Source organism: Pan troglodytes, chromosome 9 (assembly GCF_028858775.2).
Source record: "Pan troglodytes isolate AG18354 chromosome 9, NHGRI_mPanTro3-v2.0_pri, whole genome shotgun sequence".
NCBI lineage: Eukaryota > Metazoa > Chordata > Mammalia > Primates > Hominidae > Pan > Pan troglodytes.
In genome coordinates, this window is record NC_072407.2 from 64,653,481 (window position 1) to 64,680,782 (window position 27,302).

The following is a 27,302-nucleotide window of genomic DNA, read 5'->3' on the forward strand; positions in this document are numbered from 1 at the left end:
GGTGGGCGGATCACTTGAGCTCAGGAGTTCAATGCCAGGCTAGGCAACATGGCAAAACCCCATCTCTACAAAAAAAAAAATACAAAAATCAGCTGAGCGTGGTGGCACAAGCCTGTAGCCGCCGCTACTCAGGAAGCTGAGGTAGGAAGATTCCTTGAGCCCCAGGAGGTCAAGGCTGCAATGAGCCAAGACTGCGCCACTGCACTCCAGCCTGGGTGACAGAGTGAGACTCTGTCTCTGAAAATTAAGTTCATCTGAATTTAAAATGAGACCTAATAGTGTGCTTTCATGGCTCCATTTGTAGAGCCAGAATTTACCAGATAGGCACTGACTTTGCCAGCAGAGGGAGCAGCCAGCTCTTTCTGTGGGTGACTTGTTAAACCTTATGCTTCTTAGCACTCAGCACCCCCTGGGCTGTCAAACCCTCACTTATTTACACAGGACCTTCATTTGAAATGGGTCATTCTGGTTTCCGACCATCTCTTATTCTAACAATTTGTCATCTGCATGCATTGGGAAGCACAGATTAGGGAATTGGAGCAGCTAGTTCTCATTTTTTTGCTATGTATCCAGAGGCCTTCCTTCTCAACGTCTGCCCTCTCATCTTTCAAATGTCGTCTATTCCGCATATTGAGGAAGAAAAGAGTAGAGCTGAAAAGAGGGAAAGCAAAGATTATGGGGGGAAAGGTGGGACTTTTTAACAGCGTACTGTGGACCTCGGCTTTTCCCAGCCAAGGTCAGTACCGGCAAGCAATATTCCCAGCATCCCCTGCTATAATCCTCTAGAATAAATAACTGTTTGGGAACTTCATACAAAAAGCTGACTCCCAGTAGGTATTGAGTTCAGTGGCAGTAATTAGCATTCATGACACAACTTGCCTGAACATTTGTAAAAACATTATGTTTATTTACATTCTATTCCTGTTTCAGTATGCATTTGACTTTATGTTTAAAGCTTGTTTCATAATAGTTTATTGAAAAGTGGTTGATTTTTAGATACCAACACTGTAAAGACTGAACTTTTAAATTTGAATGCTAGGAATATTCTTTAAAAACTTACTTAGATTGGCAACCAAATGACCATTTGCTTTCACTGGAGCTCAACGATATTTACACAGCACTTGAGATATTCTCTCTACAATTCAATTTACAAGCTATTAGAGAATCTTTGAGATAACAGGATTTTTTTTTTTTTTTTTTTTTTTTTTTTTGAGACTGAGTCTCGCTCTGTCACCCAGGCTGGAGTGCAGTGGCACAGTTTCGGCTCACTGCAAGCTCCACCTCTCAGGTTCAAGCGATTCTTCTGCCTCAGCCTCTCGAGTAGCTGGGACTATAGGCACCCACCACCAGGACCAGCTAATTTTTAGTATTTTTAGTAGAGACGGGGTTTCACTGTGTTAGCCAGGATGGTCTTGGATCTCCTGACTTCATGATCCGCCCACCTCAGCCTCCCAAAGTGCTGGGATTACAGGCGTGAGCCACCACGCCCGGCTGAAAACAGGATTTTTTTCATTTATCCAGTCTCTTTCTGGACTTACAATGTAGAATCAATAAGGTAAAAATCTGTAGTGGGGTCTAGGAATTGGTATTCATTTCTTTGTTTTGAAGATTCCCAGGTGATTCTGAGATACAACCAGGTTTAGAATCTACTAGCCTAATACCATACAATTTTAATGGGTTTGGTGTTGGTTTGTTGGTATAATTTGCATATAGTAAGATCCCCTTTTTAGTATACAGTTCCATGACAGAGACATATAGTCATGTAACTGCCACCACAATCAAGATATAAACCAGTTACATTACTCTCCCACATCCCTTTGAGTCCACGCCTCCATTTACTCCCAGCCCCTGGCAACAACTAATCTGTTTACTATTCCTGTAGTTTTGTCATTTCCAGGATGTCGTATGTTTGAAATGTTTGTTTTTTGGTGCTGTAAAGAAATAGTATTCGAACATTAATTTATTTTATTTAGTAAGGCCGTTTTTATTTTTTGTAGAAAGGGTACACTTGTCAGCAGTTTTGTCCCAAGAGTATACTGAACAAAGGAAACAGGGTTATTTATAACCTGACACATTTACCCTACTGCTGTGTCCGGTTTCTATTGGCTGAAACGGGACCTTACATTTTCTATTTGTTTCGATTGGCTCGCAACTTAGAATTTTGTAAAAGAGGCAAAGGTAGAGGAGAACAAAGGAAGGAGGAAGTAACTTGTGGGATGCTGAGATAGGTAAAAACACCTTTAAATAAGGAGGAGGAACAGGCTGTGACCTAATGCTTGCTTGGACCAGTATAAGCCTTCCAGGGCAAATATTTAGGCTAAATTGTGGGAGCTAAGAACGTAAAGTACAGTGATGTGTTTATTATGGCTAGCAGATATTTAAGAATGTTAGCACAGGTCTTTGAATAAATTTTGCTTCTAAGAGAAGTTACTGTTTATTCCTAATTAGGGAGCAAAGTCTTTGAAGAGGAACCTCCACTTCACTTTTTACACATAAATGGCAGCACTTTTGGAGGCCGAGGCAGGTGGATCATTTGAGACTAGGAGTTCAAGAGCAGCCTGTCCAATATGGCAAAATGCTGTCTCTGCTAAATATACAAAACTTAGCCAGGCACGGTATGGCACACCTGCAATCCCAGCTACTCAGGAGGCTGAGGCATGAGAATCACTTGAACCCAGAAGGGGGAGGTTGCAGTGGCTCAAGATTATGCCACTGCACTCCTGCCTGAGCAGCAAAGAGAGACTCTGTCTCCAAAAAAAAAAAAAGTCATAAATGGAATCACACAATGTGTAGCCTTAGTCTGGATTCTTTGGTTAACATAATACATTAAAGTGTTACCCGTGTAGACGTGGATATCAGTAGTTTTTCCCTTTTTATTGAGTAGTATTCCATTGTATGACTATACCACAGTTGGTTTAACCATGTAATAGCTAAAGGACGTGTTCCATTTGGGGCCATTATAAATAAAATCACTGTAAACATTTGCATATGGGTGTTTATGTGAACATAAGTTTTTATCTCCCTTAGGTGAGTACCTGGGAGTGGGACTGCTGGCTTATGGCAAGAATTTAACTTCAGTAGAAACTACTGGCCGGGCGCGGTGGCTCACTCCTATACTCCCAGCACTTTGGGAGGCCGAGACAGGCGGATTACCTGAGGTCAGAAGTTCAAGACCAGCCTGGCCAACATGGTGAAACCCTGTCTCTGCTAAAAATACAAAAATTAGCCAAGTGCAGTGGTGGGCACCTGTGGTCCCAGCTGCTCGGGAAGCTGAGGCAGGAGAATCTCTTGAACCTGGGAGGTTGAGGTCGCAGTGAGCTGAGATCGTGCCACTGCACTCCAGCCTGGGTGACAGAGTGAGACCCTGTCTCAAAAAAAAAAAAAAAAAAAGGAACTGCCAAACTTTAACATTCCCACTAGCAATGTATGAAAGTTCCACTTACAGGCTGGGCGCAGCTCATGCCTGTAATCCCAGCACTTTGGGAGGCCGACATGGGTGGATCACAAGGTCAGGGGTTTGAGACCAGCCTGGCCAACATAGTGAAACCCTGTCTCTACCAAAAATACAAAAATTAGCCAGGCATGGTGGCACACGCCTGTAGTCCCAGCCACTCGGGATGCTGAGGCAGGAGAATCGCTTGAACCTGGGAGGCAGAGGTTGTAGTGAGCCAAGATGGCGCCACTGCACTCCAGTCTGGGCAACAGAGCAAGACTCCAGCTCCACAAAAAAAAAAAAAAAAAAAGTTCCACTTAATCCACATCTTCACCAGCACTAACTAGTGTCAGCATTTTTTATTTTGGCCATTCTAGTAGGCATATAGTGGAATCTTATGATGTTGATTTGCATTTCCCTAAATGGGAAGTGATATTTAACATCTTTTCATGTGCTTTTTTGTCATTCATTTCTTTTTTTTTTTTTTTCTTTTTGAGATGGAGTCTCACTCTTGCTGCCCAGGCTGGAGAGAAATGGCGCGATCTCAGCTCACCGCAACCTCCACCTCCTGAGTAGCTAGGATTACAGGGCATGTGACCCCACACCCAGCTAATTTTTGTATTTTTAGTAGACATGGGGTTTCATCATGTTGGCCAAGCTGATCTTGAACTCCTGACCTCGTGATCCACACACCTCAGCCTCCTAAAGGGCTGGGATTACAGGTGTGAGCCACTGCGCCTGGCCTGTCGTTCATATTTCTTCAGTGAAGTATCAAAGTCTTGCTGATTTTTTTGTTGGTGTTGTTTCTTACTATTGAGTTTTAAGAGTTGTTTATATATTCTAGATATAGCTTTTATCAGATGTGTCAATGCAGAAAAATCAGCAGATATTTTCTTTCAGTCTGTGGTTTGTCTTTTCTTTCTCAATATTTTATTGCAAAAAGCAGAAGTTCTCAACTTTGCAGAAGTCCAGTTTATCAGTTTTTTTTTAAACCAGTCATGCTTTTCGTGTTGTATCTTAATATTTGCCTAACCCAGCATTGCAAACATTTTTCTTATGTTGTCTTCTAGAAGTTTTAGATCTGTGATTCACTTTGAATAAATTTTTGTATACGATGCAAGGTATATATCAAGATTCCATTTTTGGTTTTTTTTTTTTTGTGGCTACATAGTAGGTGTATTTACTTATGGGAGTACGTGAGATATTGTGATTGATACAGACATGCAATGCATAATAATCAGGGTAAATGGGATATTCATCCCTTCAAGCATTTATCCTTTGTGTTATAAACAATTATATTCTTTTAGTTATTTTAAGATGTATAGCTAAATTATCGACTATAGTCACTGTTGTGCTATCAAATACTAACTCTTATTCATTCTATTTTTTGTACCCATTACTTATCCCCCCTTCTGCCCCACCCCCACTATCTCCCAGCCTCTGCTAACCATCTTTTTACTCTCTATCTTCATGAGTTCAATTGCTTTGACTTTTAGCTCCCACAAATAAGTGAGAACATGTGAAGGTTTTCTTTTTGTGCCTCACTTATTTCACTTACCATAATGACCTCCAGTTCCATCCATGTTGTTGCAAATGACAGAATCTCATTCTTTTTTATGGCTGAGTAGTACTCCATTGTGTATATGTATCATTTCTTTATTCATCTGTTGATGAACATCTAGGTAGCTTCCGAATCTTGGCTATTGTGAACAATGCTGCAGCAAGCAAGGAGTGCAAATAACTCCTCCATATACTGATTTCCTTTCTCTTGGGTGTGTAGCCGGCAGTGGGATTGCTGTATCACATGGTAGCTGTATTCTTAGATTTTTGAGGAACTCAGGGTTGTTTTTTGTTTTTTGCTTTTTTTCCTGGAGTGCAGTGGTGTGATCTTGGCTCACTGCAACCTCCACCTCCTGAGTACAAGTAATTCTCCTGCCTCAGCCTCCCGAGTAGCTGGGATTACAGGCGCCCACCACCATGCCTGGCTAATTTTTGTATTTTTAGGGGAGACAAGGTTTCACCATGTTGGCCAGACTGGCCTTGAACTCCTGACCTCAAGTGATCCACCAGCCTCAGCCTCCCAAAGTACTGGGATAACAGACGTGAGCCACCACCCGTGCCCCAGCACCAATTGTTGAAAAGGCATATTGCAAGTCCCCTGGTTATGCACACTTCTGTCCAATGTGGCTACAAATCAAGGGTTACCATGACCCCCTCCTCAGGCTTGATAATTTGCTATGATGGCTCATAGAACTCAGGAAAACATTTATGTTTACCAATTTATTATAAAGAATATGATAAAGCCGTGGTCCCCAACCTTTTTGGCACCAGGGACCAGTTTCATGGAAGACAATGTTTCCACAGAGACTCTCGCAGGCACAGTTCACAACAGGGTTCACACTCCTATGAGAATCTAATGCTGCTGCTGATCTGACAGGAGGCGGAGCTCAGGCAGTAATGCTCACGCGCCTGCCACTCACCTCCTGCTGTGGGGCCCAGTTCCTAACAGGCCACAGACCAGTACCAGTACCTGGGGGTTGGGGACTCCTATGATAAAGGATACAGATGAAGAGTTGCATAGGGTGAGGTCAGTTCAGTTCTGACGCTGTCTCTCTGGGGTCAGAGTCCAATCCCACAGGTTCAGGGCTCAGTCCCGTAAGACTGCTTCCCACTTCAGATGCCAATCTTGAGTAGTAGCTTGTCACTTCTACTTCCGACCAACCAGCTATAAATTGGGGTTCCCATGACTACCTCCTCGAGTTCAGTTAATTTGCTAGGGCAGCTCACAGAACTCAGAGAAATGTATTTACCAGTTTATTATATGAATAATGGATATAATGGAGGATACAGACAGGGTGATGAAGAGATGCATAGGGCAAGGTATGGGGGAAGGGGTGTGGACCTTCCCTGCCCTCTTCAGCACACCACCCTCCTGGCGCCTTCACATATCTAGCAATCCAAAAGCTCTCCCATCATCAGCCCTTACAGGTTTTTATGGAGGCTTCTGTGAGACTGAGTAACAAACGTAAGAAGCCATGTTTGCTAATTTCTTCATGCCAACATCATTTCATAAAGCCCCTGACTCTGTGACGATGTGCAGATGTGCCACTTTCTGGAAGAATGATTTGAAGACAAAATTGGATAGAGCACACAGCCCCCATGTCTCTTGCCCGAGTCACTGTATGTCTTAAATGATAAATGATCCTAGTCTTGCCTTTTCCTACACTTAAGATAACATCTGGGTCAGGCGCGGTGACTCACACCTGTAATCCCAGCACTTTGGGAGGCCGAGGCAGGCAGATCACCTGAGGTCAGGAGTTCGAGACCTACCTGAGCAACATGGTGAAACCCCATCTCTACTAAAACTACAAAAATTAGCCTCGCATGGTGGTGGGTGCCTGTAATCCCAGCTACCTGGGAGCCTGAGGCACGAGAATCACTTGAACCTGAGAGACAGAGGTTGCAGTGAGCTGAGATGGCACCACTGCACTCCAGCCTGGGGCGACAGTGAGACTCCGTCTCAAAAAAAAAAAAAAAGAAAAATAACGTCTGACAAGGTTAGCGATTATGCATACCTCTGTCATCTATAGCCAGATGCACTTTTACACCCAGACTTTGATGTGATTCTGCTTTAATGTAACTTCTGAGGAAGTCTGATGTAACCTTTGAGCATGTACTAACCCTCCACAACCTGTATATCAGCTCTAAGGGGAGACACAGTTTTGAAGCAGTTTGACAGCACCTCTCTGAAGGACCCCTCTGGACTATAGTCATCAGTCTATAGTCCTCAGTAAGATTTCTAAATAAAACTAATTATTTAAAAGCTCAATTTTTTTTTCTCTAGTTGACATTTCATGGCATAGGCACAATTGATTAAATCGTTGGCCATTGGTTATCAACTAACCCTTCAGTCTCTCTCCCCTTCCTCGGAGATATAGGGGTGAGACTGAAAGTTCAGGCCCTCTAATTACACGTTTGGTTCCCTGGCAACCAGCTCCCCATTTTGAGGCTATCTAGCCCCTAACCGTCAGTCATCTCATTGGCATACAAAAAGATAACTTACCACTTTGGCGCTTCCAAGTATTTTAGGAGCTGTGTGTCAGGAAACAGGAAGACCAAACTTTGTGTCCAGGCCTTCCACATCTGTGAATTTACCCAATCTTAGGTTGAAAATATTTGGGGAAAAAAAAAACCGTGTAAGACTGCCTTTGCAAGCCAGATGTGTTGGCTCATACCCGTAATCTCAGCACTTTGGGAGGCTAAGGTGGGTGGGTCACATGAGGTCAGGAGTTCAAGACCAGCCTGACCAATATGGTGAAACTAAAAATACAAAAATTAGCCGGGCATGGTGGCTCCTGTAGTCCCAGCTACTTGGGAGGCCGAGACAGGAGAACTGCTTGAACCCAGGAGGCAGAGGTTGTAGTGAGCCAAGATCACCCCACTGCACTCCAGCCTGGGCGACAGAATGAGGCTCCATCTAAAAAATAAAAAAATTGCCTTTGCAAAATTTTAAGTTCCAAAAAGCAAAACTTGCCTCACACGAAGTACTACATTGAATCCACACTAATAAACTGATATGGTAGACATTGTATCAGGTATCATAAGTGATGTAGACATTGTATCAGGTATCAGAAGTGATTTAGAGATGATTTAAAGTATACAGGAGGATGTGCATCGATTATGTGCAAATACTATGCCATTTCACATAGAGGACTTGAGCATCCATGGATTTTGATATTGTAACTGCCCAAGGGGTTTTTCTTGCCTGCTACACAAATAAAGATCATGGCATTGTAGTAAGGAAAAAATTTAATAGACCACATGGCCAGCCACACCATGTGGGAGATGGAGTTAGTACTCATCATCTCTTCCAAAGCTCCTGGGTTAGGGGTTTTTCAAAAGCAGTTTAGGGAAAGGGGTGCGACTGGCAAGGCTTGCTGCTGATTGGGGCAGAGATGAAATGAAAGGGGGCCATGGCCGGGCGTGGTGACTCACGCCTGTAATCCCAGCACTTTGGGAGGCCGAGGCAGGTGGATCACCTGAGGTCAGGAGATCGAGACCAGCCTGGCCAACATGCGAAACCCCGTCTCTACTAAAAATACAAAAATTAGCTGGGCGTGGTGTCTCACGCCAGTAATCCCAGCTACTCAGGAGGCTGAGGCAGGAGAATCACTTGAACCTGGGAGATGGAGGTTGCAGTGAGCCAAGATCGCGCCACTGCCCTCCAGCCTGGGTGACAGAGCGAGACTCCTCCTCAAAGGAAAAAAAAAAAGAAATGTAAAAGGGTTAAAACTGTCCTGTGCACTGAATTGTTTCTGGGCGAGGCCACAGGGAGATGGTTGGCAGGTCCAGGTGGAGCCATGCATGTCAGACATGGATAAAAATCTGAAAAGATATCGCAAAAGGCCAATCTGCAGTAGTGGTACCCAAAGGAATGGTTGGCAGTCTGTGTCTACACCTCATTAGAATCAGGTTCCTCTCCTCCCCCAGCTTGATGAACTTTTTTGGTTTTTTGTGGGTTTTTTTGTTTTTTGAGATGGAGTCTCACTCTGTCACCCAGGCTGGAGTGCAGTGGCACGATCTCGGCTCACTGCAACCTCCACCTCCTAGGTTCAAGTGATTCTCCTGCCTCAGCCTCCTGAGTTGCTGGGATTACAGGCATGCACCACCACGCCCAACTAATTTTTGTATTTTTAGTAGAGACGGGGTTTCACCATGTTGGCCAGGCTGGTCTCGAACTCCTGACCTCGTGATCCTCTCACCTCAGCCTCCCAGAGTGCTGGGATTACCGGCATGAGCCACCATGCCCAGCCTAGATGAACTTTCATTCACTTTACAAAAGCAGTTGCATTTGGGGCAAGGCCTGTTATCCTTTTAACTATAGCCTAAATGTCTCTCAAAGTTAGCTCTGCCCAATAGCCCAGGAATAATTAAGGGAAAGGCAAGATGGGGTGGTATGTTAGCTCAGATCTCTTTCACTGCCATAATTTTCTCACTGAAATAATTTTTGCAAGGGCAGTTTCAATGTTTCCAGGGGTCCCACATCCAGTTCCCCACGGATACTGAGGGACAGCTCTATGTGTTTCTCCTTGTAAATCACAGTATGACATCCTCCCTAACAACTAGCAATCACTATCTCTTTCTTATTACTATTATTTTGAGAATGTTCTGTAAATGGAGTTGTTACCAGACAGGGGTCCCGATCCAGACCCCAAGAGAAGGTTCTTGGATCTCACGCAAGAAGGACTTCAGGACGAGTCCGTAGAGTAAAATGAAAGCAAGTTTATTAGGAAAGTAAAGGAATAAAGCATGGCTACTCCATAGAGCAGCCCCGAGGGCTACTGGTTGCCCATTTTTATGGTTATTTCTTGATGATCTGCTAAACAAGGGGTGGATTATTCATGCCTCCCCTTTTTAGACCACATAGGGGAACTTCCTGACGTTGTCATGGCGTTTGTAAGCTGTCACGGCGCTGGTGGGAGTGGAGCAATGAGGACGACCAGAGGTCACTTTCGTGGCCATCTTGGGTTTGGTGGGGTTTGGCTGGCTTCTTTACTGTAACCTGTTTTATCAGCAAGGTCTTTACGACCTGTATCTTGTGCTGACCTTGTGTCTCATCCTGTGACTTAGAATGCCTTAACCATCTGGGAATGCCTGCCGCCCAGCAGGTTTCAGCCTTATTTTACTCAGCTCCTATTCAAGATGCAGTTGCTCTGGTTCAAACGTCTCTGACAGAATCATACAGTATGTGACCTTCTGGAAATGGCTTTTCTCATTCAGCATTTTTGCCCTTGAGATCCATCTAAGTTGTTGCCCATATCATTAATTTCTTTATTGCTGAGTAGTATTCTCTAGTATAGTTGTACTACAGTTTATTTAAACATTCACCCGGGAAAGGATATTTTGGTTGTTTCTAGTTTGGGACTATTACAAATAAAGCTGCTATGAACATTCATGAGCACGTTTTTATATGAACATAAATGTCCATACCTCTGGGATAAATGCCCAGGAATGTGATTTCTGGGGCAAATGGTAGACCCCATATAGTTTGGTCAAACTTTTTATCCAGGCCAGGCACAGTGGCTCATGCCTGTAATGCCAGCACTTTGGGAGGCCAAGGCAGATGGATCACTTGAGGCCAGGAGTTCAAAACCAGCCTGGCCAACATGGTGAAACCTCATCTCTACTAAAAATACAAAAATTAGCCAGGCGTGGTGGCACATGCCTATAGTCCCAGCTACTCAGGAGGCTGAGGCAGGAGAATTGCTTGAACCCATGAGACGTAGGTTGCAGTGAGCTGAGATCATACCACTGCTCTCCAGCCTGGGCAACAGAGCAAGACTCTGTCTCAAAAAAGAAAAATAAAATTATCCACTTTGCCTATATCTGTCTTCTAATTAGTATATTTAGAAGATTTACATGTTATATAATTACTGATATGTTGAGATTTAAACCTGCTATTGTATGTCTAGTGTTCTGTTTGGTTTTTTTGCTTTCTTTTTCTTGCTTTCCTATGGGTTGTTTGAGCATTTTTTAGAATTTCATTTTGTTTTAGCTGTAGTATTTTTGAGTGTATCTCTTTATATAGATTTTTTAGCTATTTGCTCTAGATATTATGCTGTACATGGATAAACACATGTAACTTATCACAGTCTAAAAATGTTAACATTTTACCATTTAAGCGGACCCTAGAGACCTTACCTTTCTTTACAGTCCCTTTACCCTCCCCTGCTGATCATATAATTGTCTTAAATATTTCCGCTATGTACATTGAGAACCACTTCAGACAATGTTACCATTTTGCTTTAACTGGCAAACATAATTTGGAAAATTCAAGAGGAAAAGGAAAGTCTATTATATTTACCAATTTTTTCTCCTTTCTTTATTCTTTCTTCCTTCCCAATGTTCCAAGATTCCTTTTTGGCTGAGCCTGGTGGCTCAAGCATGTAATCCCAGCACTTTGGGAGGCCGAGACAGGTGGATCACCTGAAGTCAGGAGTTCGAGACCAGCCTGGCCAACATGGTGAAACGCCGTCCCTACTAAAAATACAACAATTAGCTGGGCGTGGTGGCGGGCGCCTGTAATCCCAGCTGCTCAGGAAGCTGAGGCAGGAGAATCACTTGAACCTGGGAGGCGGAGGTTGCAGTGAGTAGAGATCGTGTCACTGCACTCCAGCCTAGGCGACAAGGGTGAAACTCATCTCCAAAAAAAAAAAAATCCTTTTTTTTGGTGGGGGTGGGGACAAGGTATTAATTTTACTCTGACACCCAGACTGGAGTGCAGTGGCACAATCAGAGCTTTGCAGCCTTGACTTCCTAGGCTCAAGTGATCCTCCCACCTCAGCCTCCCGAGTAAAGCTGGAACTGCAGGTGAGCACCACCACACCCAGCTAATTTTTTATTGTTTTGTAGAGACAGGGTCTCCCTGTGTTGCCCATGGTGGTCTCAAACTCCTGGGCTCAAGCACTTCTCTTACCTTGGCCTCCAAAGTGCTGAGATTACAGGCATGAGCCACCTCACCCAGCCAAGAACTTCTTTTAGCCATTCTTTTAGGTTAGGCCTGCTGGCAACAAATTCTTTCCATTTGCCCTTATCTGTGTTATGGACTGAATGTTTATGTCCCCCTCAAAATTTAAGTGTTGAAGCCCTAACCTGGCTGTGTTTGGAGATGGGGCCTCCAAGGAAGTAATTAAAATTAAGTGAGGTCATAAGGATGGAGTCCTGAAGCAATAGGATTAGTGTCCTTATAGGAGACACCAGAGAGCTTGCCCACTCTCATGGGCACAAGAAGAGGTCATGGAGCAGTGAGCACACAGGGAGATAGTAACCACCTACAAGCCAAGAGAGGAAGCCTCAAGGCTGGGCACGGTGGCTCACGCCTGTAATCCCAACGCTTTGGGAGGCCGAGGTGGGTGGATCACTTGAGGTCAGGAGTTTGAGACCAGCCTGACCAACATGGTGAAAACCTGTCTCTACTAAAAATATAAAAATTAGCCGGGTATGGTGGCGCACCTGTAATCCCAGCTACTCCGGAAGCTGAGGCACAAGAATCACTTCAACCCAGGAGGCAGATGTTGCAGTGAGCCGAGATTACACCACGGCACTCCAGCCTGGGCAACGGAGTGAAACTGTGTCTAAAAAAAAGAAAAAGCAGCAGCCTCAGAATGAAACCTACCCCTTTTTGGCACCTTCCTAATACAATCTGAGAGTATCTTGGTTTCTCCTTCATTCCTGAAGGATATTTGCGGAATATAGAATTCTGAATTTATAGTTCTTTTCTTCAGCACTTGAAAAATGCTGTTCTTCTTCCTTCTGGCCTCCATGGTTTCTAGTGACAAATTCTTTGTCATTAAAACTGGTTTCTCCCCTATAGGTAAGGTGTCATTTCTCTCTTGCTACTTTCAATGTTTTTTTGTCTTTAGTTTGCGGTGGTTTGGTTATGATGTGTCTTAGTGTGAATGTCTTTGTGTTTAGTCCTATTTAGGGCTTGCTCACCTTCTTAAATTGGTAGATTTATGCTTTTTGCCAAATACAAGGAATTTGCAGGCATTATTTTTTTGAATACTTCTCATTCCCACCCATTTTCTCCTCCCATGTAGGAGTCTAATGACTTGAATGTTAGCTCTTTTGTTATGGTCCCACTGGTTGGCTGGGCTCTGTTCATTTTGGTTTTTTCCAGGCCCTGTTCTGTTGTTCAGACTGAGTGATTTCTTAGTCCAGTAATTCTCCTGTCTTGTCTGTTCTGCTGTTAAGCCCATCCATTGAGATTTCTTATTTTGATTATTACATTTTTCAGCTCTAACTTCCATTTGGTTTTTCTTTACATCTTATATTTCTTTGCTGAAACTTTATAATTTTTTTAGTTATTTCAAGTTCATTGAAGCATTTTTATGATGCTTTTTTTTTTTTTTTAAAGGGACAGGGTCTTAGTCTGTCACCCAGGCTGGAGTACGGTGGTGTGATCACAGCTTACTGCAACCTCAAACCCCTGGCTCAAGTGATCCTCTTGCCTCAGCCTCCCAAGTAGCTAGGCCTTTGGGTGTGTGCTACTATGCCCAGCTAATTTTTTTTTAAGAGATGGGGTCTTGCTGTGTTGTCCAGGTTGGTCTTGAACTAGGCCTCAAGAGATCCTCTTGCCTCAGCCTCCCAAAGTGCTGGGATTACAAAGCACAGGTATGAGCCACCATGCCTGGCTAATGGCTGCTTTAAAATTCCTGTCAGATAATTCCAACATCTGTGTCATCTTGGTATTGTCATCTGTTAATTCTTTTTCCTTAGGTTGAGATGTTCTTGGTTCTTCATATGATGAGTGACTTTCTCTTGTATTCTAGACATTTTGCATATTATGTTTTAAGACTTTGGATATTATTTATATAAATCTTTTATCAGGTCTTCTCTAACCTGCGCTGATCAGTGTAAGGGGATGCCTTATTATTGCCAGATGGAAAAGATGTGAGCTTCTTTGGCAGAAGAAAGTAGATGTCTAAGCCACACCCCTGGATTTGATTCCTTGCTCTTTACCCAGAAGACATTTGATATTGGGAAAGTTGCTTTTCTGGTTTCCCCACCTGTTAAACTGGCATGTAATCAGGGCAGCAAACACTTACTGTTTGCCTACACATGCTAGACATTATTCTAAGTGTTTAATATGCAATGCCTACCTCATTGATGGTTGTAAGGATTAAATGGGTTGATGTTCTTACTCATTTTACACATGAAGAAACAAGCACAAAGAGATTGAGAAGCATAGCTAGATTTGTAGGCATTATCTGGGCAGAGAAATATAGAGAAAGGGTGCTAGTGGTAAAAACAACAGCATGTGCAAAGGCACAGAGACACATGGGCTCCTAGTATACAGTAGCCCTCCGTTATCTATGGGGGATGTGTTTCAAACCCCCAGTGGGTGCCTGAAACCACCAATGGTACTCAACCTTATATCGACTGGTTTTTTTTTCATACATACATATGATAAAGTTTAATATATTAATTAGCCGCAGTAAGAAATTAATAACAATAACTGATAATAAAAGAGAACAATTATAACAGTATGCCAGCATCACTACTCTTGTGCTTCGAGACCATTATTAAGTAAAATAAGGGTTTCTTGAACACAAGCACTGAGAGGTGCTACTGCAGCTGATCTGCTTGGTATTCGAGACGGCTGCTAAGTGACTAACAGGCAGGTAACCTATACAGTGTGGATATGCTGGAGAAAGGGAGGAATCACGTCCCTCTGAAGGACAGAGTGGGATGATGCTAGAAGTGTTTATTTCTGGAATTTTCCATTTAATAATTTGGGGCCATGGTTGACTGAGGATAACTGAAACCTCAGAAGCAAGGCTGTGGATAAGGGGACTACTATCTTCAGGGAAACCTTATTTCAGTAAAATATAGCCAAGGAAAGAAAATGAAGCTGGAAAAGCAGGTCAAAGGCCAGGTTAGGAAGGGCTTTGTACTTTTTTATTTTGTAGGTCATGGAGTGCCAAGTCAGATTTCTTTTATTTTTTTTTTTTCAAACGGAGTCTCACTCTGTCACCCTTGGCTCATGGCAACCTCCGCCTCCCGGGTTCAAGTGATTCTCCTGCCTCAGCCTCCCGAGTAGCTGGGATTACAGGCACGCACCACCACGCCTGGCTAGTTTTTATATTTTTAGTAGAGACAGGGTTTCACCATGTTGGCCAAGCTGGTCTCAAACTTCTGACCTCGAGTGATCCGCCTCGGCCTCCCAAAGTGCTGGGATTACAGGCGTGAGCCACCACACCCAGCCTCCAAGTCAAGATTTCTCTCTTTTTTTTTTGAGATGAAGTCTCGCTCTGTCTCCCAGGCTGTAGTGCAGTGGTGCGATCTCGGCTCACGGCAACCTCCGCCTCCCAAGTTCAAGCAATTTTCCTGCCTCAGCCTCCCAAGTAGCTGTGACTACAGGTGCGGGCCACCATGCCTGGCTAATTTTTTGGATTTTTAGTAGAGACGGGGTTTCACATGTTAGCCAGGATGATCTCGATCTCCTGACCTCATGATCTGCCCGCCTCGGCCTCCCAAAGTGCTGGAATTACAGGCATAAGCCGCTGTGCCCGGCCAAGATTTCTCTCTTGAAAAAAAATGTTCCTCTGGCAATGGAATAGAGGATGGATTAAAGGGGGCAAATTAGAGGAAAATCTGGAGTCATTTCTAAATTCTTTTTTTTTTTTTTTTTCATTGATCATTCTTGGGTGTTTCTCGCAGAGGGGGATTTGGCAGGGTCATAGGACAATAGTGGAGGGAAGGTCAGCAGATAAACAAGTGAACAGAGGTCTCTGGTTTTCCTAGGCAGAGGACCCTGCGGCCTTCCGCAGTGTTTGTGTCCCTGGGTACTTGAGATTAGGGAGTGGTGATGACTCTTAACGAGCATGCTGCCTTCAAGCATTTGTTTAACAAAGCACATCTTGCACCGCCCTTAATCCATTTAACCCTGAGTGGACACAGCACATGTTTCAGAGAGCACAGGGTTGGGGGTAAGGTCACAGATCAACAGGATCCCAAGGCAGAAGAATTTTTCTTAGTACAGAACAAGATGAAAAGTCTCCCATGTCTACTTCCTTCTACACAGACACGGCAACCATCGACTTCTCAATCTTTTCCCCACCTTTCCCCGCTTTCTATTCCACAAAACCGCCATTGTCATCATGGCCCGTTCTCAATGAGCTGTTGGGTACACCTCCCAGACAGGGTGGTGGCCGGGCAGAGGGGCTCCTCACTTCCCAGTAGGGGCGGCCGGGCAGAGGCGCCCCTCACCTCCCGGACGGGGCGGCTGGCCGGGCGGGGGACTGACCCCCCCACCTCCCTCCCGGACGGGGCATAAATTCTTAATTCTTGCTTTTCAACTTCTTTTTGGTTTTAGGTTATGGGTCTGTCTTGAACACAAATGGTGAGGTTGAAATGGATGCTAGTATCATGGATGGAAAAGACCTGTCTGCAGGAGCAGTGTCCGCAGTCCGGTGTATAGCAAATCCCATTAAACTTGCTCGGCTTGTCATGGAAAAGGTATATGTGACTAAAGCAGCCTTTTCCTAATGAATTGTTATCGTTATACTGCAGTGATAAGGGCTCCAACTGTGCAGAAATACTTGAGATCACTGTTCTCCTAAAAATATATACAAAACAGACGCAATGTATTTGAGTTTCTCAAATCAGCCACGATTTTTGACTAGGAATCACTTGACCAGTGAATGATTACTTTATCTTCCTGTATTTTCTTCACACCACATACAAACTGACCAGACCAGCTATTTAATAGCGTGTGTTAAAGATGGATTGAGTTCTCTAAATGTAACGTATATGTAAATCGCATCTCTAGTAATGTCCCATCAATTGGGGTCTTTTCTTTTTTAATACAAAAACTCAGTCAGGCTTTTTTCAGCATACAGAAAAGCAAACCACTGGAATTTGTATTTTTGATCCTTTGCACCCAGAGAGAAGTAATTATTTCAACACAGTTGGAACAGTTAAAAAGATTTAAAATTTTCAAAAAAACAATCATTTTCTCTTTTCTTTCTGGCTCAGACACCTCATTGCTTTCTGACTGACCAAGGCGCAGCGCAGTTTGCAGCAGCTATGGGGGTTCCAGAGATTCCTGGAGAAAAACTGGTGACAGAGAGAAACAAAAAGCGCCTGGAAAAAGAGAAGCACGAAAAAGGTGCTCAGAAAACAGATTGTCAAAAGTAAGTCTTACCTGTGGCTCACATTATTTGGGAGTTATTAAAATATGAAAGTTTGGCAAATACCTGGTTATCTACAATTCTTTTGTTTTGTTTTGTTTTGTTTTGTTTTGTTTTGTTTTGTTTTGTTTTGTTTGAGACGGAGTCTCTCTCTGTTGCCCAGACTGGAGTACAGTGGTGCGATCTCGGCTCACTGCAGCCTCTGCCTCCCAGGCTCAAGCGGTTCTCCTGCCTCAGCCTCCTAGTAGCTGGGACTGCAGGCACACACCACTGCACCCGGCTCATTTTTTTTTTTTTTTTTTTTTTTTTAGTAGAGGCGGGGTTTCACCGTGTTGGCCAGGCTGGTCTCAAACTCCTGACCTCAGGTGATCCACCTGCCTCGGCCTCCCAAAGTGCAGGGATTACAGGCGTGAGCCACCGAGCCCAGCCTCTGACATGATTTAGTAGAAGAATTTCACGTATTAATGTGTCAGTTATCTGGATTCTTCTTGATCCGTTTATCTTAAATAGACTAAACAGGTTATCTGTGATCTAGTGTACCTTATAAACTTAAGTACTCTTTCATAGTTTAGAGAAATCAGCACAACTCTTAGAAATTCAAATTAGTCATTTTCTGAATTACAGTTTTCTGTTACAGATTTTGAAATCCTAAATAAAGGACTGCTTATTTAAAGCAAAATTTGAAAGTAAAATGTGAATATGGCCTGGGAGTTTATAATGGAATTAAATCTATTGACTCCACATACTTTTTAGAGTAATGATATTTAATCAGAGGTATACCTTGTATCACCTAGGGAGCTTTTTCAAAATATGCATGTTTAGGCCACCCCGCTGGAAGAATCAGATTTAAATAGATCTGAGGTGGAGAAGCCAGACAGGTATATTATAAAAAGGGTTCCCAGGTAATTCTGATGTGTTCCTCAGGTTCAGAGTCTGTTTTAAAAGATTGGCCTTGGCCAGGTGCGGTGGCTCACACCTGTAATCCCAGCACTTTGGGAGGCCGAGGCGGGCGGATTGCCTGAGCTCAGGAGTTCAAGACCAGCCTAGGCAACACGGTGAAACCCCGTCCCTACTAAAGATACAAAAAATTAGCCAGGCATGATGGTGCGTGCCTGTAATCCCAGCTACTCGGGAGGCTGAGGCAGGAGAATCACTTGAACCTGGGAGGCGGAGGTTGCAGTGAGCCAAGATCCCACCATTGCACTCCAGCCTGGGCAACAAAGCGAGACTCCGTCTCAGAAAAAAAAAAAAAAAAAAAAGATTGACCTTATGTTGGCAGCTGTTGACAGCCTGACTGAGTGTGCTTTTGTGTCTGTGGGCTAGAGTCATAGCAGTGGGGTTGCCTTATGAATGATTTACGTTCATTTTGAAAGATGTCACTACATTGCTTTCCAGAAATTTATTAACACCTCTCCACCAGCCACTGCTGCTTTACACGTAAGCAAGAGGGGTTCCTGCCATGGGCCCTGCACTTTAAAGGACCGTCATATCATAAACACACAAAACAATTGACTTATTCCAGAACACATAGGACCCCTTTGTCACTCAACATTGGCACAGCTTGACCAGTAACCCCAATCATTGCTCTTGTGACTAACACCATTCAGCCATCAAGGAAATCTCCACATCCGTTGCTCTATGTCTTGGAAGCAAAAGGCACCTGAGTTCAAAGTTTGTGGGTAGTGCCACTGTTGACATCAGAAATGGACATTGCTTTGGAGTGTGGGGAAGATTCGAACAGCAAAAGGACTTAGGTAAGAGAAAAAGACAAATTAATTAACTGATGAAATAGATTCTTGCATCACAAAGTATTATTTCCCTGTAGTGCTAGGTATCCATTTTCTTGCCTCTCTGCGTGTTGGAATGTGTAGTTCTGAAGATTGTCACAGGGAGGGTTCTGTGGTGTAATGGTTAGCACTCTGGACTCTGAAGATTTTCATGAGTTAGTGTAGTGTCTGTAGAAGTTGCACATGGGGACTGTTACTCTTCAGTTTGTGTATGGGTAGGTCTAGAACAGCACCGTCCAGTAGAAATACTGTGAGAGCCACAAATGTAATTTAACATTTTCTAGTGGCCACATCCACAGTGGATCACATCTGAGGTAAGGAATTCAAGACCAGCCTGACTAACATGGTGAGTCCTGTCTCTACTAAAAATACAAAAATCAGCCAGGCATGGTGGCGGGCACCTGTAATCCCAGCTACTCAGAAGACTGAGGCAGGAGAATCGCTTGAACCCAGGAGGCAGAGGTTGCAGTGAGCCAAGATTGCGCCATTGCACTCCAGCCTGGGCAACAAGAGCGAAACTTTGTCTCAAAAAAAAAAAGTGAGATTAATAATATATTTTATTTAACCAAATATATCCAAAATATTTCAACATGTAATGCATATAAGAAATTATAAGATGTCTTGCTCTTTTTTTGTACTAAATCTTCAAAATCTGGTGTGTTTTACACTTACAGTACATCTCACTGAGGACAGCCACATTTAGCTAGCAGCCACTCAGTAGCCACATGGAGCTGCAGCTTCTGTAAGTGCACAGCACAGGTCTAGACAGAACCTGTGTGAGAAAAACTGATAACAGAGAAAAACAAAAAGCTCCTGTAGTTGCTAACTCTCCGTGTTAGCAACTACATGGACGTTGACTGTTAGAATTATGAATGGTTTTATTTTGATGAAAATATTTAAAAGATGCAGTTAATTTCAAAAATACAGTGGTAAAATTTTTAGCTTTCATGTAATTTTAGCCTTTATGTATTGTATTTACTAATTATAATTCATATTTTAACTTTAACATTAATAAAAATTTTGTATATTTTACAATTACTTTTGTAACTTTTTGGAAATTATATCTGCAAATTACTTCTTTTTTTTGTTTTTTGCTTTTCTTTTTTTTTTTTGGTTTTGTTTGTTTTTGAGACAGAGTCACACTGTGTTGCCCAGGCTGGAGTGCAGTGGCACAATCTCGGCTCACTGCAACCTCTGCCTCCCAGGTTCTAGCAATTCTCCTCAGCCTCCTGAGTAGCTGGTATTACAGGTGTGCGCCACCACGCCTGGGTAATTTTTGTATTTTTAGTAGAGAGAGGGTTTCACCATGTTGGCCAGGCTGGTCTCGAACTCCTGACCTCAGGTGATCCGCCCACCTCGGCCTCCCAAAGTGCTAGGATTATAGGTATGAGCCACCATGCCCGGCCAACTTTTTTTTTTTTTTTTAATTTTTTTAGATTAGCTCTTTATTTTTTTATGAAAATACATTCTCATTTTTTTATACTTTGGATATAATTATATTTCACTTTTAATCCCTTAGATTATTGAAAATGAGTATAAGTCAAGATTTTGGTAGAAAAAGAATGCTATAAAGTGGAGCTCACAGAAGAAAAAATGAAAAAGAAAGTAAAAATCTTCAAAGAAGCAGGCTGCTTGCATTTTCCAACACTGGAAGCAATAAAAGTAAGCAGTCTTCTTCCAGGGTGACCCACATAAAATTCACAAACAAGACATTACAAAGGTTTTGTTCAATTAAGATCTACTTATTAGTCAAAACAATTAAAATTAGTAAGAAAATTATTCTCACCAAATCCACAGTTTGAACAAGTCAGATGAAATCATGGCAACCTCCTTCTTTACTAAAGGAAGATTTAATTGCTAATCATGAAGAATCACACACAATAAAACACATATCCTGTTACAGGAATTGAGGGAAAGAGGCCAAATAAATAATTGATTTTACCGGAAACAGAAAACAATATAAAATACTGATGTAATGTTCTTGAAAGAATAATACAATGTGTCCAATATTTAGCCAAGCCTAATCATTCTTTTCATGACACCGTCAGTACAGTGTGTGCAAAAAACAATGGAAATTTTCTAGGTTTTAGTAAAAGAGATTTCAAAATTTGGTAAAATGCCAAACATATAATTAAGACAAAAATAATGAAAGTAATGATCATTACCTAGGATAGAGAATTCCAACAAATTATGAGTTTAATGGAGAATAAAGTGAGACATGAAATCATTTGTAAAAATTTTTTTGTCAATAAATTTTTTGGTTTTGTGGGGTTTTGTTTTTTTGTTTTTTTGAGACAAGGTCTTACTTTGTCACCCAGGCTCGAGTGCAGTGTTACAGTCGTAGCTCACTGCAGCCTCAATCTCCCAGGCTCAAGTGATCCTCCCATCTCAGCCTCCCAAGTAGGTGGGACTACAGGCATGCACCATGCCTGGCTAATTTTATTTTTAGTAGAGACGGGGTCTTGCCATGTTGCCCAGGCTCGTCTTAAGCTCCTGAGCTCAAGGGATCTTCCCTCCTGCTTGGCCTTCCAAAGTGCTTTGGTGAGCCACCAAACCTGGCCAATTTTTTTTTTTTTTTTTTTTTTTTTTTGAGACAGAATCTTGTTCTGTCAACAGGCTGGAGTGTAGTGGTACAATCTCGGCTCACTGCAACCTCCGCCTCCCAGGTTCAAGAGATTCTTCTGCCTCAGCCTCCCGAGTAGCTGGGACTACAGGTGCATGCCACCATGCCTGGCTAATTTTTGTATTTTTAGTAGAGACGGGGTTTCACCATGTTGGCCAGGCTGGTCTCAAACTCCTGACCTCGTGATCTGCCTGCCTCAGCCCCCTAAAGTACTGGGATTACAGGCGTGAGCCACCGTGCCCAGCCCAAAATTTTTTAATAAAATAGTTACTCAGTTCAACTAGAGTATACCGTGGTACTCATAGTACCATGAGTGGACCATTACTGCTTGAAGAAAAACAAGTCTAAATCATTCCATGTTTCATTGGCTTTATATCTCCTCCTTAAAGTGTGATTTTTGAATTAAGTGAAGAATTGAAAGAAAACTTTCTGTTTTAGACACTAATTTCAAGGATTGTTGAAGGCAAGCCTGTGATAATGGAGCAAATGTGGTTGGTAAATGAGAGATGTACAAGCAAGAAGCTTGGCTAAGAATCCAGAAGCATACTATGTGACATATACAGCCCATCATTTGAAATTTGTTTCTAGGATGCATGACCTCCACTGTGCCACTAATGGTGGTGCTTTGGAACAATAGAGGGAATAAATGCAGTGTCTTCTAGATATGCCCAAAGATGGAATATCTTGACTAAACTTATATTTCACCCTATAACAAGTCTCAGGTGCACGATGAGAATACCAACGAAATGCTGTTGAAGTAATTAAATTGAATTTAGATAAGAAGAATTCAGCAAAACCATAAAAAGTCTTCAAAGAGCAAATCATGGACTTTAACAAAAAGTGAAATTAATTTTGAACTTGTATTATTTAGTATAAATCTGATTTCTATTAATAAATTTAACAAAACTGTAACCAAAAATATATATATGATATATAATATATATCATATATATGATATATAATATATATCATATATATGATATATAATATATATCATATATATGATATATAATATATATCATATATATGATATATAATATATATCATATATATGATATATATTATATATCATATATATGATATATAATATATATCATATATATGATATATAATATATATCATATATATGATATATATTATATATCATATATATGATATATAATATATATCATATATATGATATATAATATATATCATATATATGATATATAATATATATCATATATGATATATAATATATATCATATATATGATATATAATATATATCATATATATGATATATAATATATATCATATATATGATATATAATATATATCATATATATATGATATATAATATATATATGATATATATAAATTTATATATATAAATTTAAATTTTTTTTCTGGGAGTATCTACTTGCTTATCTGACATACACACACACACACATCCATATAAATATATATATGTGGCTACTTCACCTTTAAAGGATTTAATTTTTTTTTTTTTTTTTTTTTTGAGACAGAGTCTTGCTGTGTCACCCAGGCTGGAGTGCAGTAGCACAATCTCGGCTCACTGCAAGCTCCGCCTCCAGGGTTCACGCCATTCTCCTGCGTGCCATTCTCCTGCCTCAGCCTCTCGAGTAGCTGGGACTACAGGCGCCCGCCACCACACCCGGCTAATTTTTTGTATTTTTAGTAGAGACGGGGTTTCACCATGTTAGCCAGGATGGTCTCGATCTCCTGACCTGATGATCTGCCCACCTCAGCCTCCCAAAGTGCTGGGATTACAGGCGTGAACCACCATGCCTGGCCGATTTAAATTTTTTTCAAGTTTATAGAAACAAAATCAAAACTGCATGTGAGATATACAACAAAAATGATGTCCCAACAAAATCCAGGGAAATTGAAACAAGGGAACAAAAATATTTACCTAGCTTGAAGAAAATTCATAGAGAGATAATCCCTAAACCAGTTTCTATAGAAACTATTTTTCAGTTCAGTATAAACCAGAGCATAGTATCATCTGAAGAGAGATTTGAACAAAATTGAATAACATTCTCCTGTTTTTGATTTTCTTCAGAATATACCAGCATCAAAACTTAAAAGAATTTATCTGCATAGACCTAGATACTGTTTAAAAGATTATAAAAAGACTATAAGTGATTGTGATTTATATGATCAAGTTAAAAATTTTAATGCACTCTGCAATCACAATTTATATATAAATCCATATAGTATTTGAGTGTGATAATGTAAAAATCAGTATTCATTTCTAAATCTAAGTACTGCTTTGAGAATTTTGTTGGTAATTCCAGTTGCTGCTGCTTCAGCAGAAGGAAGCTTCTCTAAATTAAAATTAATTAAAAACTTGCTAAAAACTATGTTGACTCAAGAAAGATTGTCTTTTTTGCCATTTTGTCAATAGAAGTCACGTTAAGTATAAGAACATCATCAGGCCGGGCTTAGTGGCTCACGCCTGTAATCCCAGCACTTTGGGAGGCCGAGGTGGGTGGATTGCCTGAGCTCAGGATTTCACAACCAGCCTGGGCAACATGGTGAAACCACGTCTCTACTAAAAAATACAAGAAATCAGCCAGGCGTGGCAGTGTGCACCTGTAGTCCCAGCTTCTCGGGAGGCTGAGGCAGGAGAATTGCTAGAACCCAGGAGGCGGAGGTTGCAGTGAGCTGAGATCACAGCACTGCACTCCAGCCTGGGGGACAGGGCAAGAGTCCATCTCAAAAAAAAAAAAAAAAAAAAATCAGTACTCCCTGGAATGAAGCCAAGAAAAAATATTTTTATGGAATAAATACATAATTTATTAAATGTGTCTGTGTGTGTGCGCGTGCATGTGTGCGTGTATGTGTGTGTGTTTGCCATTCATCTGCCATCACCAGCCGATTAACAAATGACCCTGGTATACACAATAATAACTAAGTTAAGTCGTCATTGGTAGTTTGTCAGCTTTCGGTCATGTGAAAACCATAGCTTTTTAATATTTTTCTAGATAAAATAGTATGGAGGTTCCTAAAGAAATTAAAAATAGAACTACCTTATAACCCAGCAATCCCACTTCTGGGCATATACCCAAAGGAAATGAAATCACTATTTAGTAAAGATATCTGCACTTCCATGTTCATTGCAGCATTATTCAAATTAGCCAGGATATTGAAACAACTACAGTGTCTGTCCATCAATGAAGAATGGATAAAGTATAATGTATATATACAGTGGAATATAATTCCTTGGTAAGAAAAGGAGGAGATCCTGCCATTTGCAGCAACATGATACTAAGTGAAATAAGCCAGTCACAGAAAGATACTACATGATCTCACTTAAATATGGAATCTAAAACAAAAAGAAACATTGAGGCTGGGAGTGGTGGTGGTTCACGCCTGTAATCTCAGCACTTTGGGAGGCTGAGGCGGGCAGATCACCTGAGGTCAGGAGTTCAAGACCAGCCTGGCCAACATGGCGAAACCCCGTATCTACTAAAAACATAAAAATTAGCTGGGCGTGGTGGTGGGTGCCTGTAATCCCAGCTACTTGGAAGGCTGAGGCAGTGGAATCGCTTGAACCTAGGAAGCAGAGGTTGCAGTGAGCCGAGACCACGCTGTTGCGCTGCAGCCTGGGCGACGAGCAAAACTCCATCTCAAAAAAAAAAAAAAAGAAACATTGAATACGTAGAAACAAAGAATGGAATGGTAGTTACCAGGAGTGGGAGAAATGGGAAGGTGTAAGCCAGAGGGTACAAAATTACTGTTATGTAGCATGCGTATGTCTGGAGAAGTATAATATTAGGACTATAGCTAATAATATTGTGTACTGGAAATTTGCTAAGAGGAGATTTTAGAGGCCAGATGCAGTGGCTCATGCCTCTAATCCCAGCACTTTGGGAGGCCAAGGTGGGCAGATCACCTGAGATCAGGAGTTTGAAACCAGCCTGGCCAACATGGTGAAACCCCATTTCTACTAAATATACAAAAATTAGCTGGGCATGTTGGTGGGCGCCTGTAATCCCAGCTACTCGTGAGGCTGAGGCAGGGGAATCACTTGAACCTGGGAGGCAGAGGTTGCAGTGAGCCAAGATCACGCCACTGCACTCCAGCCTGGGCAACAGTGCAAGACTCTGTCTCAAAAAGAAAAAAAAGGCTGGGCGCGGTGGCTCACACCTGTAATCCCAGCACTTTGGGAGGCCAAGACAGGCGGATCGCGAGGTCAGGAGTTCAAGACCAGCCTGGCCAAGATGGTGAAACTTCATCTCTACTAAAAATACAGAAAAATTAGCTGGGTGTGGTGGCACGCACCTGTAATCTCAGCTATTCGAGAGGCTGAAGCAGAGAATTCCTTAAACCCAGGAGGCAGAGGTTGCTGTGAGCTGAGATCATGCCACTGTACTTCAGCCTGGGCGAAAGAGCAAGACTCCATCTCAAAAAAAAACAACAAAAAAGTAGATTTTAGGTACTCTTACCACAAAAAATAAAGAAAGGTAACTGTGAGATGATAAGTATGTTATTTTGGTTGACTGTAATCATAATTTCACTATGTATATGAAAACATTCATGGCTGGGTGTGGTGGCTTATGCCTGTAATCCTAGAACTTTGGGAGGCCAAGACAGGCAGATTGCCTGAGCTCAGGAGTTAAAGACCACCCTGGGGCCAACATGGTGAAACCCCGTCTCTACTGAAATACAAAAAATTAGTCGGGAGTGGTGGTGCATGCCCTTAATCCCAGCTACTCAGGAGGCTGAGGCAGGAGAATCACTTGAACCTGGGAGATGGAAGTTGCAGTGAGCTGAGATCACACGACTGCACTCCAGCCTGGGCCACAGAGCAAGACTGTCTCAAAAAAAAAAAAAAAAAGTTCACCTTATATACAGTGAAACATATATACAAGAAAAATACCGATTTTTCAAGATACATTTACCACAGTAACAGGATAGAACATACTTATAACTTCCCAATATTAAATATATGGTATGTGGGCCTCCAATTGTATTTGTATTGTTGCCATGGCCCCTTGCAAATGTTAGAGGTGGGCCCGCCACCAGCAGGGACTGGGAGAACCCTCCTTCCTTATCTAACAGGTAAAGGGTAACACTGTTACTTTAATTTGCTCTTCCCTCTGACAGTGAGTTTGAGCATTTTACATTTGTTTATGGGTTTTTCCTTTTTACAAATTTGCCTAGTTTTGTCCTACACTCATTTTTTCCTTTGAATTATTTTTTCCCTTTCTTATCAGTCTCATTGTTTTTTCTTTTACTTTTTTAACATTCTTTATAAATAGATGGGATTTCTCTATGTTGCTCAGGCTGGCCTTGAGCTCCTGGGCTCACGTGGTCCTCCTACCTCGTCCTCTTGAGTAGCAGGAACTACAGGCACAAGCCACTGTGCCTGGCTCTTTCTTATGAGCCTTAAGGTTATGTTCTGCTGTAAATAAAATTAAAAAACCCAAATCTGCTGTTTTTATTTTGCTTTTGCTATGGTATTTTTGCCGTATAAAAAGATTTTAGGGCCAGGCGCGGTGCCTCACACCTGTAATCCCAGCAGCTTGGGAGGCTGAGGCGGGTGGATCACTTGAGGCCAGGAGTTTGAGACCAGCCTGACCAACATGGTGAAACCCCGTCTCTACTAAAAATACAAAATTAGTCGGACATGGTGGCGCATGCCTGTAATCCCAACTACTTGGGAGGCTGAGGCGGGTGGATTACGAGGTCAAGAGATCAAGACCATCCTGGCTAACACGGTGAAACCCCATCTCTACTAAAAATGCAAAAAATTAGC

General features: G+C 42.0%; 1 protein-coding gene across 4 annotated transcripts in view; it reads left to right on the forward strand.

The window, feature by feature from the left end:
• ASRGL1 (asparaginase and isoaspartyl peptidase 1) overlaps positions 1 to 27,302 on the forward strand; it is a 57,048-nt gene that overhangs the window by 3,891 nt on the left and 25,855 nt on the right. For all 4 annotated transcript variants that reach the window (XM_003313090.7, XM_001141096.8, XM_054662348.2 and 1 more), the window contains exons 4-5: positions 16,311 to 16,453; positions 16,973 to 17,130. In XM_003313090.7, coding sequence (XP_003313138.2) covers positions 16,311 to 16,453; positions 16,973 to 17,130 — 301 coding nt within the window. The remainder of the gene's footprint in view (positions 1 to 16,310; positions 16,454 to 16,972; positions 17,131 to 27,302) is intronic.